The 15220-nt window shown below is 37.0% G+C and overlaps 1 protein-coding gene across 1 annotated transcript; it reads left to right on the top strand.

Annotated features, from left to right (window-relative positions):
* Positions 1-9531: 9531 nt before the first annotated feature.
* Positions 9532-14519, top strand: CARA (carbamoyl phosphate synthetase A). Its single transcript, XM_078572540.1, has 10 exons — positions 9532-9721; positions 10065-10203; positions 10744-10832; positions 10921-10981; positions 11070-11137; positions 11220-11348; positions 11898-12007; positions 12200-12547; positions 12887-13052; positions 14253-14519. The coding sequence occupies exons 1-10, from the start codon at positions 9655-9657 to the stop codon at positions 14300-14302; spliced, it is 1227 nt and encodes a 408-aa protein (XP_078428666.1). The 5' UTR covers positions 9532-9654; the 3' UTR covers positions 14303-14519.
* Positions 14520-15220: the final 701 nt, after the last annotated feature.

The following is a 15220-nucleotide window of genomic DNA, read 5'->3' on the forward strand; positions in this document are numbered from 1 at the left end:
AAAAAATCATCCCGACTTTGCCAGTTTTGTCCCGTCCGGAGGCAAACCGTCCCTTCCCTCGTCCCAAACGAAAAAATCACGTTTTAAAATTTTAATATACTTTTCTAAGTTTTTTAGGGAACTATGGAGGAGAGAGAAAGCGGAGGGACATATGTACACTTACTTTTGAGCGCCGTCAGTTTGCGTGTGCGTAGAAATGCAGGGACTTTGATGCAAAATTCCAAGGAATTGATATAGTGATGCCACATGGCAAGATCTCAACCGTTGGAAGCAAATCCGATGGATTTTCGTCCATCTCTGACCGTCCATTGTCCGAGACCTCTGGACGGGACTGTTTTTTCGTCCGACGGGACGAAACCATCCCGTCCATTCGTCCCGGGATGAATTCACATCCTGGTTTTCATCCAATCCCATAGACAGGATGATTTTTTCGTCTTGGGATGGAAAAACCGTCCCGTCTGCGTTCCTGCACTATAGCGCTATCATTTTGTTACCATTAGGGAAGGATACAGTCTGACCGAAGACTGGATCAGACCAAGACTGAGACCAGACCGTGTCCTTCCCTAGTTACATTCCACTACTGTTATACCAGAAAATCATTTTGCGGCGTGATGACAGACAGCTAGGGGATTGTCTCGGAGTGTAAGTGGGGGACTTTGGGTTGTGCAAGTATGTAGGTCCCTTTCCTTATGTCGGACAGTTTAGAAGTTTAGTTCAATGGTCCGTTGGAGGGAATGAAGTGTTAGGCTGGCAACACCAGCCCTCTTACATCTAGTTATTTGGTGTTTGGCTACCGCGAAGTGAAGGGGGGGAAGCTCTTTGAGCTTTCTCCACCAGGCATGACTTTAGAAGCAGAGCAAAGAAGTGACATAGCAAAAGTTTTGCAAGAAAAGACTTTGTAACCTATTTTCTTCTGAATTTGAATTTTTTCGCTCGTTGCGCGTCGCACCATTGAATGTTTCTTTCATTCATGCTTGCTTCATTTCTTTCATTCACTGATCGCCCTCTAGCTATCGGGGATCAGCTATTATCAGTGAGCTTGTACAATGTGATTTCTAACAAAAAGGGGGTCACTAACATCAAAACCTTAATTTATTGGGCAAATGTAATTAGATCCCAAGTTTTCTCTCTTTCTTGACTCTTCCTCCTCAGAATCAGATATTTAAAGTTCTGAGTCTCTACCCCACAACCACTAAAAATGGGATTCATCATTTAGAGACATCAAAAGATAAAATGAATGATTTTTCTATTTGATAGAAAAAAGGTGGCAAATGATATCCCAAGAAACAGTTTACGTCTTTGAGAACACATGGATACTTTCATTAGATCCCAGTGAAAATCTGATCATTATGAGTAACGAATCAAACACGCCTCTCATGCTTGATAATTGCCACTACTACTCATGGTGTTGGTATTTCCTCTGTATTAGAATAAATTACAACACATCTGGATTTTTTTGAATAAATTTCACGATCTACATTTCTTCTTCTACATTTTATTCTTCTTATTCTTCAAATTTATCAATCAATTTGTATTTCCACCAAGGAACCTCTTTATGATTTTATCTATCCCAATAAATTTTAATTTATTAATTTTATTTTTAACTGTTTGATCATTGTAATCAGTTGTAACAACATGGAATATCCATTGCCAACATTTTGCTTGATTTTTTATGAATGAAGACACTTTTCAAATTAGGACGAGGGGGTATTCCAAGGGAACTCCACCAATTGAGATTAAGCAATGACCACTTTTGTTCAATAAATATTCATCATCAATTTTTTGCATTGCAAATTATTTTGGGGAGAAACCATTAGGGAGTAGGCCATGAATTCTATTTATACCAAATGTTTGTATGGAATCCTATCCATTTTTAGAATTAATTAAAACATCCCAGATTGAACAACAACATAATTTGGTATTTCTTGTGATATTTCCGTTCAAAAAAGAATCAAGCATTTTATTCATTCATTCCTTTTCATTTTCAACAATGCAGAATATGATTATTTTCTGGAGCACATCTAACACAAAGATTCATATTTTTTATTTGATTGATTATCTAATTTCTCAAAGTTTAATTATTTTTATTAGTAAAAACCCAATAATTATCCTCCTGGGATAGTTTTTCGTTCTCGTAGAAAAGATATATTTCCTTGTATATTTCTAAAAATTTTTGATAAACTTGGTAGATATTTAAAGATATATATTTTTTTATCACATATAAATTCATAAAAATATTTTGATATTTCGTTTTGTTCATGATTTTCAATTAGACCATTTCTTATATATTTAAATAGAGAATTCCATTGATTGCACGTGAAAAGAAAAGTGACAATCGGTTTTGGAAACCAAAAAATATTTTGATATTCTTTACTTTCTGTTTGCTAAAGTTATTCTTCTTGATAAAGGAAAAGGTCTTCATAACTGGGATGTCCTTATAGCATTTATCTATTTAAATTAGAATTCATCCCTTGTTTTTTTTGCATTCATTTGGATTTTTTATTTTATTTTTTAAAGATTTTTTTATAACCAAAATAAATGTTTCTGTAGTGGAACACTCTTTTGTCCTGTTTAGTGATTTTGAAAGTTGTTTCTATGTCACATTCTTCCTTGATCTCCTTGATTTCCTTGCTTTCCTTGCTTTCCTATGTTTCTGACCTTTCCTTTCGTTTTCTAGTAATAATAGGTAAATGCATGCTGCCTGAATTTCTCCACACATGAATCTGTAAATTTGATAAAATTTTATGACTTATTTTGTGCCCCTTTTTCAATAAAACTTGGCTTATTTTGAATTTATAAAATTAAAACTGTATTTTACTTGAATTTGCCTCATACTGGTAGTTCACAAGAGTTTGAATCACTTTTGATATTCGGAATATGATTTAATATGAAATTTAAATGTTAGTATTAAGGTCAAACTCTATTTATTTTTATACCAAGTTATGTTTTTTTCGTATCCTTGAATTTTTAACTATGTGCCTTGTATAATCCAAATCAAGGGCAAAATGTTGCATTTGAAATATTTAAGTGAAAATACCATGTATTACATGTCATTCATTGGAATCTGAAACGATATGGGTTACTAGTGTCTTTGTCGTGTTAATTTACATTTTCAACAATGTTATAGTCATCATTGAAATCATTAACTAGCTGTATTACTTGTGAGATTTATTCAAAAGAGCAAAAAAGTTCATTGACTTTATTTTCCTTTGAATAAATAATTCTATTAAGGATCCATATAATGATAAAATTATTTAAAAATTCATATTTATGAATTATTATGATAAAATTATTATCAAAATGATTTTAATAATAATTAAATAAACATTTTATAAATGATTATAAATGTGATTTAAACTAAAGATAACTCACTACAGATTTTAGTTGTAATGGCACACTATTTTAATGAGTTAGTAAATTAAGTAATAATTTTTCCTTTTCACATTATCCTGTAAAATTTTCAGTATCTTTGCATGTTATTCAAGTTCATACTTTATTAGGTTTAAGATACACAATAAATTTAAATTTTATTTTAGTAACTTACTACATTTAAAGTTTCTGATTTGATATGACCTCGCTGAATCCATACATGTCTTGAAGCTGTGGAACGAATCCTTCATGACACATTTTATATCCCCCCCTTGTATCCTTGTAATTTTTTCTATCTATGCTATCTATTATTTCATAATGTAGTCAATTCAAGTGACTTATCATTTTAATGACATAAACCCAAATATATTCATTTATAATTTATTTATCAATAATTTCATTTATATTAAGTAGTTTTCCCATATTTTTTATTTCTTCGTACATAGAGAAATGATACGATGTGACTTAATACAAAAGTAATTGGATTGCTCACAAGGGGCCAGTGGAAGAAAACTTGGCCTAGTTGACTTAATGTGATTGAGTCAACCCAAACTCAAGTTAGAGATGGTTTTCAAAGAATATGGTGGTAGGCCCATGCTTTTTGAGGAACTCGAGAACACTTCTCATGTTTTTCATATCAGACAGCTGATAAACTGAAATTCAGGGTTCGAATTACATCGTTTTTGTTTTGAGTTAATCAATAAAAGCTAATGGATGATTATGGGTCATCTCCACAAAGAATGGATCTTAGGAATTTAACTATGTCTAGATAGTGATTCGGAAATGATGAAAAGAAATGCTATAAATTAAGAGGTAATGTTGCGATGGAAATGGTGAGATAAGAAGAGAGGTGTTGAATGAAGATTTGACCACCAATGGATAGGATAGACAAAGACATAGGGAGAAGATGATGGATGTAGGAGTTGAGTGAGAAATGAGATGGAAGAAGATAACATTTTAGGGTTTATGAGGTAGATAGAGGGGGAAATAGGGGACGAGATCACTGATGATGTATGATATATATGATGGATGTTGGATGATGGTTGATGTTGATGAATCATGATGGATGATGATGAGAAAGAGTGTGTTGATATATCTAATGGATGTGATGAAGATAAAACAATGTACGGCACGAGGCTAACCTTATATCTATATGTTCCTTGGGGACCAGGCTACTTTCTTGATGCAGATCAACCTCTCCTCTTGTCTATTGACCTTCTCAAAGCACTCAAGATACTAAGAAAACCCTTGATGGACCTTCAAAACCATCACATCAAGTACAAGGAATTGAGTTTAAAGATGTTTTTACCAAGATCGGGAGTCAACTTATATATCCAACTATACAAATAGATAGAGTATATAAAGATGAAGTTACCCTCAAAATATTAGTTTAATCAGCCTTATGCATCATTGGATATCAAGCACTGAAGTTGGACGATTCCTCGTTAATTTAATCCAAAGATTTCTCTCCTTGTCCTTGTCTGCACCATCACATAGCTTACAAGATTTTGTCTTTAGCATTGCATTAAATGCAGAGATTGGCTTGAATTCACCCTCCTCCTGTATCGATGCTCCCATGGTGCCATGTGTCATTTCTTGAAGAAGTCAAAATAAAGTTATAATAATAATATTAAGTAAAGAGGGTGTGTGACATGGAGACATGTTATTGCACGCCACATCAACCTGCATTTTAAATTGTCCCAATGATTTCCAAACACATCAGTGCAACGGTTAGACATTGTGACATGTCTCTCTTGACACGTAATCAATGCCACATTTTTATTACCATTCAAATTGTATTAAAAAATCAAAATTCTAAGATTCCTTGGCCTCGGTCCACACACACATTTATTTCACAAAAATAACTCTTGTCTATTGGGCCAAGTCATCATTTGTAGTAAAACAATAACAAAAAATATTGTTAGTAATTAACACCATCATGGCACCGTTAATAGCGATGCCATAATGGTTAAAAATATTTAATGATGTCTGATGCCAATCATTAAAAATATTTAATGATTGGCTGATGCCAAATATTAACTTGAATCATCCATTTGGTCTCCGTTTGATGAATTGAACGACAACACGTGGTATGGCAGATTCCAAACCCAAAAATACCATAATCATTCAAAATACCAAAAAAATACAAAAAAATGTATATTCTGCCATAGAAAACTCATATATTTATTAATATGACATTGAAAAATTCAGGAAAAATCATATTCTGAATTTAAAAATTATTTTATTTCATAATATGGTGTCACTAAAATCCCAAAAATACCAAACATTTTGAAAATTTCAATTTACCCATTAGTAGTGTATGTTATCAACAGTCGGTCTCTTCTTGCACTCTGAAATTTTACCTTACCCTTTCATTTTCATGTAACTATATATTTTGACTTATTGTAAGGCCCCAATGTATGTAGCATTCTTGCGCAAAAACCTGCATGCCAACCACGTGGAGTGGGGGGGCAGTCCGCCATAGACTTGCCCAAGGGGAAACCCCAGATACTTGATGTGTCATCATGGAATCCGAGTATGTCATGTAACCACAACACAAACACAACGGGTGGACTCCCATCCCAGATCTTTAAATCCAATACCCACATGGGGCTCGTACTCATCGACGTGCATGCAAAAGAATCTAGGGGAGGCCGAGCAGGGGCTGTCATTGCCTACTTAGGGATGGGGTTGGACCTTGCCAACGCCAAGGCACACAACTGCCATGGGGGATGTGGCCATGGTGCATAGAGATGGATGTGGGGCATGTGGTGCTGCAATGTGCGGGCGCCAAGACTTGGGACATTGGTCACATTGTGACAACGAGGACCAAAGTGGAAGAGGTGTTAGCATGGGTGTTGGAGGCTCATGGAGCATCAATGTTGGGATCCATGCATGGGGTGGTACGGGTGGACGTTGGGGTGTGTGGTACGATCGACAAACGGGTGCACTGAGCATGACAACCCTCATGTGCATGGTGTGACCAGTTCGGGGCACGCTTGGAGCAGCTGTGCCAAAAGGGGCGTGGCCTTGTTCCCCAAGGCACTGGAGCACTACTATGGAATGGCGAAGCCTGCTTTCCATCTTTACATCCTTGTACAGACCTTGTACCCATGTAATGGCTACAACTATCGATATACCCACATGTGGTAATAAATGCTCAATGTTCTATTAAGGGCCTAGCCCTACCTCCTTCAAACCCCCACACAATATCAAACATCCCCAAGAGGCTTCCACTACATGAGAGAACACTATTCAATGCTCCAGCCCATGCGTTGAGGATGCCATACATTCAGTCCAAGCATTGCTCCTAGTTTTGGATTTGACCTTGTGATACTTGCATATACATTGATTTTTTTTTAAAAAAATCAGTTCATTCAAAGAAAAAAATATATTAGAATCACACATTCTACATCTTGTTCCATATTCATACAATGCACGTGTGATGCTTATAATGAAGTCCATCAATACATGATTGGACTTAGTGAATTATGATGAGATCGTAAACGGAGATCACTAGTCATTATGCATGTGTTCTAACTATTCTTGTTCAAAGGATACTCGAGAATGACATCGAAGTATCAAGATAAAATAACACTATCTAGCCTCACTCATATGATGAGTATGGCCGATCCCATAACCATTAGTGTGGAGATGATAAGGATAGATAGTGGGTGCTCTTTAGTGGAAAGAGTTCAATGAATTGATCCGGAAGAATCCCTGAATGGTATTATACCAAACTGTCAAATAAGTTGATTCACATCACGGTTGTGTAAGTAGTCCTTAGACTTGAGAAACTAAAGACGTCCTGTGGACAGAGAGTTGTACTTTAACTATGACCTACGTGTCCCTAATCATGGGATCCTAAATTGTCTTAGTATAGGTGCATTAAGAAGTTCACGAAGATGATTGAGTGGTCAAGATGGGATTGTCCACCCTCAGTATAAGAGGTGACAGCTCAAAGAAGAAGATGCGATGAAGTCCTTGGCCAAGGCAGTGAATTATCAGAGAAGAGTTCTCCAATGATTTTTCAAAGGCATCCGTACTAACTCGGATGACTGGTTATGGTTTGATAGTTGACCATACCCTAAGTCATCCTAGGAGCGTCAAGTCGATGAGGGACTATACATACACAGTAACCAATGACAAACATGTTCCATGAGTGAGTCAATACACACTCCTTTGCATCTTCTAGAGCACGATGTATAGCTTGGCGCCCACACGTGTTGGAGACTAAACCTATCGATTCTGTTAAATCGATCCGATGTTAATTAATCTATATGATGATATTTAGTTAATTAATATGGAAGTCCAATAAAGGTTATTGGGGTGCTTGAGTTGTTAACTAGACTGATACATGGGCCTAGAGGGTCATACGCAAATGGTCTTTTGGGCGTCGGAAGATATACTTAAGTTTTAGGGGTTTTATAAAAAATAATCACTTATAAATAGGGGAAGGCCATGAATGAAATTCACCCGGGCCAAAATTTTTCAAGGGCCTTCCTCTTATTCTCCCTTCTCCCTACATCTCCTCTCCACTCCTGGTGCAAACGAGATGACGTATCGACGTCAACAGAGATTGAACGGGGCTTGTCAACGAGAAGGAGGAGATCTGGCGTGCTGAGGACTGCGTGGGATATTTCTAGAGGCTGCACACTTGAGCAGCTCAACTCATCTCGCTAGGGGACTCAAGAAATCACAGATGCAATCCGTGCACATGTTCTTCGTTTTAATGTTTTAATGATGTTGTTCGATTCCATCTAAGTCTTCTGCCATAGAATGTTTTGACTTCTTCATCAATGTCAAGTCCTCCATAACCCAACGTGATCTGTGATTATACTTACAAGAGGTGGCCAAAGGAGAGTGATACAACAAATTATGGAATGTAATTACATGTCGTCGTGTTTTTAAGTTGAATTAATCAGATAAAATTCTTATATATTTTAAACTCATTCTAGATGTATAGTGGTGAGTGAGGTAGTGTCTATAGGGATTGGTGACAGTGATTGTGTATCTATAGTAAGCACAAGTGGCAAATACATCATGAAGAGCATTTGGAAGGCCTACAATAGGGTGCGACCACTTATATATGGACTACATAAGGACATACTACTTGTCAATGCGTCTATAGTTATTTAACTCAAGCTTTGATTACCATCGGCTACTTTGTTAATGATATCCGTTATCCATTATGGGAAATTAATCACACTTTTTATTGGTTATCAAATCTTTTATCCATAAGCATTTCCAATTTTAGATGAATTTCAGGTTTCGATATCCAACACTGGAAAATGGATATCAGATATTTTGAATTGTGTAATAATTTCATATAAAATTCTTAAGGTGGTAAGATATTACCTTACTTCTGATTAAGTCATGATGAATTTCAGAATATACTATTCACCAAAGCCTTCTTCAGAAATAGCCATTGACGAGATACCATGGTAACAATGAGAGGTGATGGTAGTGGTCAAAGGTGGTGGTCGTGGACAGTTTTGTTTCCCTCTTTCACTCTCACTCCCTCTCGCTCAACCTCCGTCTCTCCTCCTTTTTTCCTTCTTTCTCCTCTCCCGTGATCAATTCCATTGTCGATATTACCACATTATCCTTATCAGCTAAAGAATTTTTGTTATATCAATATCTGTTATCAGTGCCCATGATCACTATTGATATCGGCAGCGTTCACCATTTTAAAGAATAATGGATAATGTGGTCTCTAATAAAAGATATCATATACATATACAGTTAGTAGCATCCTATCTACAATCTTCGTACAATATGAGTATTGTCATGCCATCCCTTGAGACGAATACACGTGCTAATATCGGGAGAAATAACGGTACCAGATGTAGGTACTGTACTAACCAATATCCGACATCGTTAGCCGGTATCGGGAAATCAGTAAAGACGGATATCAGATTAGCCCATTTCCGATATCCGGTCCAGCATATGTTCCTATATCATCATCAAATATCGGGCTCGGTACAAACTTGGGAGAACTTTTTTCATCAATTCACATACATTTTTATGCAAAGAAAACCACATTAAACATTCCATTACCATGCGTAACTGGGCTTAATAAATTCCATAAAAGCATGGTTTTCCAGGACATAAGGCTCGCATGGTCTAAGGGCTACTAAAGGTTTAGGTTGGTGAGGGGATATTTTTTCTCTTTCTCCAGTGATATAATAGTAAAACCCTAGTTCTTTCGAATATCGAGGCGCTTCTGACTGATCCACTCCGTCTCTTCTCGTCACCGATCTCTTTTGTTCACGGCCAGCTTCCATGATTCGAGCTCCGCCCACTGGTATTCTCAATGTCGCTTGCAGCCTCTCAGCGACTCCTCGAGCCGGTGAATTCTTTATCCCTCTTCCATGCCGTATTTTTTTTTTTTTGATTTGGAATTTAGGCAAATTTTGTGTTTTTATGGTAGCACTGCGCTCTCTGGCAAATGGGTTTCATCAATTGGTTCGTGATTGCTCGCTAGTGCTTTTGGGCTTGTTAAATTTTGAATTGTTCAGCTCCGTCCGTCTCTCATAATTCTCATTCGTGTGGTCTCTCTTTCTCCTTGTGGTATCGCTGCCTTTTTTTTTGATTTTGTGGCAACTGTAGAATCGCAAGAAGAGGGGTTTTATCAAATGTTTTATGATCGTTTCCTGCGATGTTTATGAAGATATTAAGTTTTTGAATGGCAGAATTACACGCGGCTGGGAAGCCGTGGAAGACCTCTGATGCGAGGCTTGTTCTGGAAGATGGCTCCATATGGAAAGCAAAGTCCTTTGGTGCTCGAGGAACCCAAGTCGGCGAAGTAGTGTTTAACACTTCTTTAACGGGGTAATCTCTTTCGTTTATACACCGGCATTTTTCGGGGGAAATCCTTCATCCTTCATGTATGCCGATTGAATTGTATCTATGAACGTCTAACTGTAGATCTTTTTCTGTCCTAAATGTGCTTTCAGTTGTAGAATGTAACGCATTCATAAGTGAAATATCGAAACATTTCATTTGATTAAAAAAATAGTATTTCTGTGCTACAAATTTCGTTAGCATCCGTGTAGCGATGAAATGGTGTGAATTTTCGCTTAGAGATCCTTTCTGTTCTTTATAACTTTTCATTTGTATAATGTTACTGTACTATGTTTTTAAGTATCTAGAAAATTCTGTCGTATAGAAGAAATACTTTTGTGCGACAATATTTCATCAGCATCCATCACTTGAGAACATCTTTAAATATTGTGATTTCTGGTTTGAGGACACTGAAAGGAGGAGCATTCGCGCTATGTAAAAAAGTCACAATGATTATTTTCTACGTCATATCCACGAGTGTTTTTTTATTGATTTCATTAATTAATGCATCTAACTGATGAAAAAAAGGTACCAAGAGATTCTTACAGACCCAAGTTACGCTGGGCAGTTTGTGCTGATGACAAATCCGCATATCGGTAATACTGGTGTAAATCCTGGTGCGTTTTATTCTACATTTTATTTTTCCCATTGCCGCATGATCTCATTAACTATATTAAATCTTGAAACTTTGCTTTCTCGGTACAGAGGATGAAGAATCTCGGCAATGCTTTCTCACGGGTCTTGTTATCAGGAGTCTAAGTATTCGGTACTCTCAACTGATGTCATTCACTCAAATCATGAATTATAAAATTATTGCTTCAGCACCATAATATTGTTTATCCTGTTTTGATCAGCACCTCAAACTGGCGATGCACAGAATCACTTGGTGATTACTTGGCAAAAAGGAACATCATGGGAATATGTAGGTGAATTTTGAGCTTTAACAGTTTGATGTTCATTTAATTAGGTATGTTTCTGAGATGTTATGCAATTTTATGCCTCAGATGATGTTGATACACGTGCCATCACACGTAGATTACGAGAGGATGGTAGTTTGATTGGTGTTTTGAGTACTGACGAATCCAAGACTGATGACATGCTTTTGGATATGTCCCGCGAATGGCAAATTGTTGGTAAGTCACGCAGTTTATTTTATTTGTAATTATTTTCTGGCTTCTTTGTCTATGTACTTTATATTCCCTCTGACGTTAATCTAATCAAATGTTTTATTTCACCTGCAATTCAACAATTAACCTCTAATGGCCACGAAGCCAGCGATTTTTACTTGGACCCTATCTGCTCAAACATGAATACCTTGTTATGGTTCCGGTGAACCATTTGGATGATTAATCCCAGTGAACCTTTTGTGTCATGGTCAAAATTATAACTTAATACATTTAGAAATTTGAACATAAAAGGTTTTGAATTTTTCTTTCAGGACTTTCCATTATCTTTGTCATGGCAGTCGTATCAATTTTAAACCGGAATTCCATATAGTATAGTACAAATCCACGCTCTCTTTTCCCTAAACCCTTATTCTAAATAGTTATTTATCAGTTACGTTGATTGATTTTTGATGTCTGGGGACAGCTAAAGTTCCCCATTATAAGTTTGCAGTTATGTTATTTGTTTTGAATCTTGTTTAACTTGAATTGGATATTAACCCTTGGTTTTGTGCACAGGGGTGGATTTAATCAGTGGCGTCTCATGCGACTCTCCTTATGAATGGACAGAGACAACTGATTCTGAATGGGAATTCAACGAAGGCCAGGATCTGGGGCATAAATTTCATGTTAGCATTATCTTCTTTCCAGGATTGTCACTGAATTACCTTGAGATTAATATTTATTGCTAAATAGGGGGCCAGCGGTTGTGGGTCTGGGCCACAACCTGTAGATCGCGTGTTTGACCCCTGCTGGGTGCAATATAATAAAAATTTTCTTCCAAAATAAAAGAATATTTATTGCTTATCATTTGTTTGCAGGTAGTTGCGTATGATTTTGGTATCAAGCATAACATTCTAAGACGGTTGGCTTCTTGTGGGTGCAAAATTACTGTGGTGCCCTCAACATGGCCTGCTTCAGAGACTTTGAAACTCAACCCTGATGGTGTATTCCTCAGTAATGGTCCTGGGGACCCTGCCGCCGTTCCGTACGCTGTGAAAACGGTGAAGGATATTATTGGAAAAGTCCCTGTATTTGGAATCTGCATGGGCCATCAGCTCCTTGGCCAGGCTTTAGGAGGCAAGACGTTCAAAATGAAGTTTGGTCACCATGGAGGTAACCATCCAGTCTGTAATGTCAAGACAGGCCGTGTGGAGATCAGTGCCCAGGTTGGACTTTGCCTTGCCCCAAAAAAGTTTGGACTTGTTGGTCCGTTGAAATATAATCTAATTACATGTGCTTCTTGGCAATATGTTGAGTTTAAATCCAGTTTCTCAATGTGTTGTTTTCCCTCTTTTATTTTCTTATTCATCATTGATTACTGTTTTTTCCTGATCATCTAGAACCACAACTATGCAGTTGATCTAGTCGTATGGCCTTCTTTGGTTAACTTGAATTGAAATCCAATACCTCGATGAACTGTTTTCCCTTTTATTTGTTTCTTGGGTTTCCGTATTGTGAATTAAGGTTTCTATTCATCATTAATAATTGCTTTTTTCATCATGCAGAACCACAACTACGCAGTTGATCCCGCATCGCTCCCTCCTGGTGTGGAAGTGACTCATATTAATCTCAATGACAATAGCTGTGCTGGTCTTTCTTGTGCGGACTTAAAACTAATGTCTTTGCAGTATCATCCTGAGGCTTCTCCAGGGCCGCATGACTCTGATCCTGGTAATGTTCACACTGTTGATTATGACTTACCCTTCTAAGTATCTTTACATTTCATGATTGAAATGATTTGGTTTTAATCGCATTTAGGGGGGAGTCAGATCCTTAAAGATCAAGTTTGTTTGATGTTATTTTGAAATTATATCATCTCAAGAAATTTTTCTCTTGAAAAAAATACTTTCTAGAACTTTGTCTCGAACTTTAATATCTGTTGGATAAAATTATCTGACTTTTTTTTTGTTTTTAATGGTCGATTTGAATGCTTGATGTTTTATTATCAAATTCTCCCAATTCTGTTCTTCCACTTCTCGTCTATTGTCTGGTTGGGTTTCAGAGTTAGAGTAAAGCCTTTTTGTATTCAGGGTCGGACTGCTTTAAAGACCAGTCTAACATTTAAATCGGCTAGGCCCACTTTAACGTAAGTTTTTCCCTATGTGAATTCGAGATGGACGATTCATAAAAGTAGCCTTCTTACAAGATAATGAGAAAACGTAAAGGAGGGTCTGTGGGCTGTTATTAGAACGTGACCCACCACAACGTAGTAAACGTTGGAAAAATGCAAAAACCGAAGACTGACTAACATATATTTCATGTAATCTATCGTTATAACTTTGTTTGAGTAGCATTTAAGGTGATATGATACTATTTTGTGATTATACTCTCTTAAGAGCATTGGCTAAAGCTTGAATATCTGTTGTACAAAACTATATGCTAAATGGTTGTTTTGAATACTTGGTTTTTCTGTTTTTATGCATATTCTTTTTCTATTTCTTTGGTGATACGATATTATTTTACGATCAATTGTGCATAAAAAAGTATTTTTCGATCAAATTTTCCGTCTAATACTTTGGCTAGAACTTAAATAGTCGTTGAATAAAAGTATCTGTCGAATGATAGACTAATTTTTTTTTTGAAAATTCGAATGATGGACTAAATGGTCGTTTCAAATGATTGATTTTCTGTTTTTCTGCCTTTTCTTATTCTACCTGGGGTTTTAGGAGTACTTATTCTACCTAGTATGATATTATTTTGCTGTCCAATATTCTTTCAAGAACTTTTACTGGTACTTTAATTTGTTTTGTTGGATAATTTCTTTTAGAAATTGTTGATTAAACGGTGGATTTATATGCTTGATTTTCCCTTTTTGTTCATCTTCTTGTTCTGCCTTTGGATCCCGGAGTATTTATTTTATTTTTCTTGCAGCTTTTGGAAGTTTTATTGAATTGATGAAGACGGTTAAGCAGAACAAGTGAATCAAGTCCAACGACTGATGCCCTTACCCCATCTTTTGCCTCATGATGGGGAATGAAAATTTTCGTTCAGCTGTCTCGTTTCTCTTTGAAGAGAAGCGTCTATCTAAGTAATTCAAGTCACGCACTGCTTAATATATATTTGTGCCTCCGCAACTTCTCTAGGAAGTGATGTAAGAAATAGCTTTATCATCTATTTCATGGTCGTAGGTTTCAAATATATTTTCTTGTGGGCCAGTGTTCAAGAATTCTACCTGTTTTTGTTCACAGTTGGGTATGCATGTTGATGATGTCCCCTTGTTTGATTGCTTTAAAAGATTTAGTATTTATTCAACTTCATGAAAGATATTGCAAACATTTGTGATGCCTGTTTCTTGTTCTTTTGAAGAAATGTGACCAACAGTTTGTCGCGTTTTTATTAATTTGATGTATAAGCTTTAAATTTTTATCGATTTCATGGCCATAATTGCCTTCGTGATTTTGATAAGAACCTCAGTCTAGGTTCGTATCGGAAGGAGGGTAGAGGGCGAGGCGAGGTAGACATTCCTGGGGTAGAAGAGGTGAAACGGGAAGGATCGGGAGGAGGCCGAGCAGAGGGGTTAGGGATTGGCCGAGGACGAGCAGCCTGATGACGCGGTGAAGGGTTGACGATTGCAGGGAGGGGGATCGTCGGAGACTAGAAGAGAACCGAACGGCAAGGGTAGGGATTGGATTGGAGGGGAGCTGGCTGAAGATCCGGTGAGACGATCACAGGGCTAGGGGATCGCTGGACGGTCAAGGGGACGGGACCAAGACAAGGAGGATCGAGATAGTGAGTCAAGAGGCCGATCTTACCATAAGTCTTGACTGGCCTCCTCAAGGGATGGCTATACATATTTATAAGAAAAGAAAGCAATCTGCCCTGAGCATGATATGACTAAA

This window comes from Wolffia australiana, chromosome 3, assembly GCF_029677425.1.
Source record: "Wolffia australiana isolate 7733 chromosome 3, ASM2967742v1".
Taxonomy (NCBI): domain Eukaryota; kingdom Viridiplantae; phylum Streptophyta; class Magnoliopsida; order Alismatales; family Araceae; genus Wolffia; species Wolffia australiana.

What these genes read in the sequence shown, in the direction of transcription:
- CARA (XM_078572540.1), top strand. Translation starts at nt 9,655, where the DNA reads ATGATTCGAGCTCCGCCCACTGGTATTCTCAATGTCGCTTGCAGCCTC. An exon ending in CCGCGAATGGCAAATTGTTG is followed by an intron (nt 11,349 to 11,897) that starts GTAAGTCACGCA and finishes TTTTGTGCACAG; the next exon opens with GGGTGGATTTAATCAGTGGC. An exon ending in GTGTGGAGATCAGTGCCCAG is followed by an intron (nt 12,548 to 12,886) that starts GTTGGACTTTGC and finishes TTCATCATGCAG; the next exon opens with AACCACAACTACGCAGTTGA.